This window comes from Populus alba, chromosome 2 (genome assembly GCF_005239225.2).
Source record: "Populus alba chromosome 2, ASM523922v2, whole genome shotgun sequence".
NCBI classification, from domain to species: Eukaryota; Viridiplantae; Streptophyta; class Magnoliopsida; order Malpighiales; family Salicaceae; genus Populus; species Populus alba.
In genome coordinates, this window is record NC_133285.1 from 16,868,929 (window position 1) to 16,873,054 (window position 4,126).

Genomic DNA, 4,126 nt, shown 5'->3' on the forward strand with positions numbered 1-4,126 from the left:
TTAAACTACGATGATTAATCAAGGGCGACTTCATTGAAAATAAGTTTTAGAAATTAAAGACTTAAATATAATTAATACAAAGAATTACAATTCTAGATCTAAAAAAATCAAGTAGCGACATGATTTTATAAATTTCTAAAACTATCTGAAAATAATATGTGATATATTTCAAGGCGCAAAATGATATTTTACAATTTATTTGGTTATCAAGTTTTCTCTATAAATAGAATAGTATGCCTTATTCTGATCATTTGATAAAGAAAGATATTATATGATTAAATGCACCTAAAAATACAGAAAAGAGCTAGCATTAAATATATAATAATCGCTCTCTTAAAAGGTTATTAGGAGATCTCTGATCGTGAATGAAGATATATTCTTAAAAGGTTCTTAGGAAGATCTCTAATCGTGAATGAAGATATTATTTTCAGATAATCTCCACGCGAACCTTAAATAACCTGAAATTATCTAACGAGACTCTTAGGACTCTTTAATGTTTTTTAAAATTATTGTTCCTATTATGTTTATGTGTTTCGAGAAACCTAATACTATTAGCTTAATCTTCTTTTAACTTGGTGTGACTTATAATTATATAAATGTCCATGAGTTATAAAGTAAAATGTTCCAATCTTTTTTTAGTAAACTTAAAGGCTAGTTTTTGAATATTTTAAAAATACTTTTAAAAAAATAATTTTTTAATTTTTTTAATGTTTTTAAATCAAATGATAATATTAAAATAAATTTTAAAAAATAAAATAAAATAAGATATTATTTTAATATTATTTTAAAATAAAAAATATTTTAGAAACAACTCCAACAACCCACTTAACAATATCTAAAACAAACGTGGATAGTTTACGTGGGCTCTACACAAACTAGTGTAGGGAGTCGGGTAGAGGATAAACAGCCAAAATAATAAAAAGGGTGAGCGAGTGTGGGAGGAGTTTCCTTTCCCTTGTCCTTGCTTGCAGGCTATTATTTCCCTTTTTTTCCTCCTTTTTTCTCCGTCTTCCTTCGTTCCGGATCTGAATTCTGATCTCCGAACACTTCCTCCCCTCAATATCGGTACGTTACTTACAATCTCTCTCTCTCTCTCTCTTAAATTTAATTTGATCAGTCACAGAAACAAGTTTCTCTCCTTGACAAAAAAAATAAAATGAAATTGCAGATCATGGCGATGGCTAAAAGCTCCTTTAAGATGGAACACCCTCTCGGTTATTTCTCTAAGAAACTCTTTAACTTTTATTATGACATCTGTCTTAATTCTGATCAATTGGTTAACCTAGGTTTTTTTTTCTTAAAGACGAGTTAGTAGAACGGTGTGGAATTATATTATTTAATGATTGTTGTGTTTTGGATGATAGAAAGGAGGCAGGCAGAAGCTGGTCGCATCAGAGACAAATATCCTGATAGAATTCCTGTTTGTTCTTAACCGTTTTATTTTTGCGTGTTTGTTCGTTGCTGCTTGGACGGTCTTCCTTTTAGTTTGACGTTTTAACTAATTATCTTGTGTAGGTGATTGTGGAAAGGGCTGAGAAGAGTGATGTCCCTGACATTGACAAGAAAAAGTTAGTCCCTCACCTCTTTGTTACCATGGACTGCTTGTATTAGGGTTTTTTTTTTTTTTTTTTTTTTTTTTTTTTTTTTTTTCTGGGTCATGTTATAAATTCCCTGGTTAAGCTTTTTGATGATAGAGGTGCAATTTCATTTTCTGAATCTTGGTTAATTGAATCGCCCTCTCCATATTATTTTGAGGGCTTCCGTAAATGAGCCTCTTCAAATAGGACTTGTTGCTATTGACTTAATGATCCCTATAGGACATGGTCAGCGAGAATTAATTATTGGGGATCGGTAGACCAGTAAAACACCAGTAGCCACTGATACGATTCTCAATTAACTAGGGCTAAATGTAACGTGTGTTTCGTAACTGCTTCAAGGGAAAGAGATGCGAGACAGGATTTCCTTGAGGCTGGACTCTTATATGTGCTTGTGTATTAGCTTCCCAGCTGAATGATAAGAGAAACATAACTCTCTTTAAATTCTATGAATTGTTAAATGGTTGGAAGGTGCTGAGTGGGACTTTGTGAGGTGTGCTAACTAATATATTTCACATTTTCCATTATCTTGTTTTTTTAAAATGGAAATTAATTTGTAACTTTGGGATGAGTAGATACTTGGTTCCAGCTGATCTCACTGTTGGCCAATTTGTGTACGTGGTCCGGAAAAGGATCAAGCTCAGTCCAGAGAAGGCTATTTTCATCTTCGTGAAGAATATTCTACCACCAACTGGTGAGATAACATTTAATGTATTTTGATTCAGAACGTATGAACATTGCCTGTTTTACAGACTTTTTGATGTGAAAATTGGTTGCTTTGTCACAGCTGCAATGATGTCAGCAATATACGAGGAAAACAAGGATGAAGATGGCTTTCTTTACATGACATACAGCGGTGAAAACACATTTGGGGTCTATTGAAATGTTGCAATGACATCTGTGTGATCAAGCCACGCAAAAGAAATAAAAAAAAGGAAGAAGCTAGATTAGTTGTAAATTCTTTACTACCTCCTATGTTTGCTGCTGTATCCAAGTAAACACTGGTCTCTGACTTTTCTTTTTATCTTCGGATAATTGGCTATCTATATTAAGTGAACTATTCTCCAATTTGTGTTCGTTACTATTTGTTTCAATCTGTGCTGAGTGGATGTCATGCTGTGGGTGATCCATGGCTGGCTGAGTTCGTTATGCATGTGCCTGACTGGTTATTTTGCATTGATGCATGAGACATGGTCGTTAGAAGATGAATGAATGAGTAAATAAATGATGCCCTGGGAATTGTGGTTCAAATGATATCCATCTGCATTCCTCGCTCTGTCAAATCAAACCCAAAACGACTTTGCTTTGAGCTGATTCTACTGAAAACTGTCACTAAGACGCCAGCTGGGCTCAATATATGGAAGTTGTCAGAAATTAAGTTACAAGGATGACATTTGACCGAATAACTTGAGATATGCTTATTTGAATTTTGAAGGGTTCGAAGGGCATTTTTGCTTATTGATCAGAAAGATTAAAAAAATGAGAAATTTGCATCAATGTAAAAAGATTAGGAAAGAATTCTGTAAGTAAATGCATCTCCATTGATTTGTGGATCATGTCCTGAGGAAATGACTTAGCTATTTTGAATACCATTCTATTACCATCCAGATTCTAGCCTACTTTACTATGCCACACTCAGAGCTCTACAATTTATTTTGAACACTTGCTCCGGTACTGGTTCTTGACCTATTTGATACCCACTAAAGTTCCGCTTTTGCCTTCTGAGCTGCTGCCTTGGCCGTGTCAAATCCTGCTGCAGCTGCTTCCTTGACCTCCGCCCTCTTCTTCCGAGTGTTCCCATCGCTATCCCTTTTTTGTTTTTTTTTTTTAATTTTTTTGCCAGGAGTCTCTCATCATCCATCAAAACGTCCTGAAATCCACTGATCAGCCCAGCTTCATGCCTTGCTTCCCATGCTTGTATTTTCTTCAGCTGTATCATTAAGCAAGTAAAAAATAAAAGTTAATATTCATTAAAAATATTATTAACACAACGAAATCCCAAATCTACAAGTCAATGCAGTCATCTCCAACTTAAATTTATGTTCTGAAAGTGTGAACATCATTGGTACAAATGTTATTGGCAAGGTTCAGAAAAGAAACAAAGAGGGCATCTCTTTGCAATTATTATTTTAAAAATATCTACGAGATAGATTTATCTTCAACCAAATATTATATGAGAGAGAGAGAGAGAGAGAGAGAGAGAGAGAGAGAGGGAGGGAGGAGGGAGGGAGGGAGGAGGGAGATTTTTCTATTTTAGGACACTAACCAAACACAACCCAAGTAAACCTATTTGAACAAAGTCTAGTTCCCTCTATAAGCACAATTATAAACCTATCTCTCAATATATCCAAGAACCTTAAATATATAATAATTTTTTTTTAAAAAATTCAATTTAGTACACATGAATTTAGGTGCCAATAGAATTTCAATACTATCACGTATTGGTAACAATTTTAATCACAATACAAAGATAAAAATTCAGATTTTTAATAGAGATGCAGATAAAACCATGATGAATATTTAACCCATTA

The 4,126-nt window shown here is 33.8% G+C and overlaps 1 protein-coding gene across 1 annotated transcript; it reads left to right on the top strand.

Annotated features, from left to right (window-relative positions):
* The first annotated feature begins 910 nt into the window (after positions 1 to 910).
* On the top strand, positions 911 to 2,663 carry LOC118042683 (autophagy-related protein 8C-like). Its single transcript, XM_035050404.2, has 6 exons — positions 911 to 1,065; positions 1,169 to 1,214; positions 1,365 to 1,420; positions 1,516 to 1,568; positions 2,171 to 2,289; positions 2,383 to 2,663. Exons 2-6 carry the CDS (start codon positions 1,172 to 1,174, stop codon positions 2,475 to 2,477), a joined length of 366 nt encoding a protein of 121 aa, XP_034906295.1. The 5' UTR covers positions 911 to 1,065; positions 1,169 to 1,171; the 3' UTR covers positions 2,478 to 2,663.
* The last annotated feature ends 1,463 nt before the right edge of the window (positions 2,664 to 4,126 follow it).

What these genes read in the sequence shown, in the direction of transcription:
- LOC118042683 (XM_035050404.2), top strand. Translation starts at nt 1,172, where the DNA reads ATGGCGATGGCTAAAAGCTCCTTTAAGATGGAACACCCTCTCG. An exon ending in CCTGACATTGACAAGAAAAA is followed by an intron (nt 1,569 to 2,170) that starts GTTAGTCCCTCA and finishes TGGGATGAGTAG; the next exon opens with ATACTTGGTTCCAGCTGATC. An exon ending in GAATATTCTACCACCAACTG is followed by an intron (nt 2,290 to 2,382) that starts GTGAGATAACAT and finishes GCTTTGTCACAG; the next exon opens with CTGCAATGATGTCAGCAATA.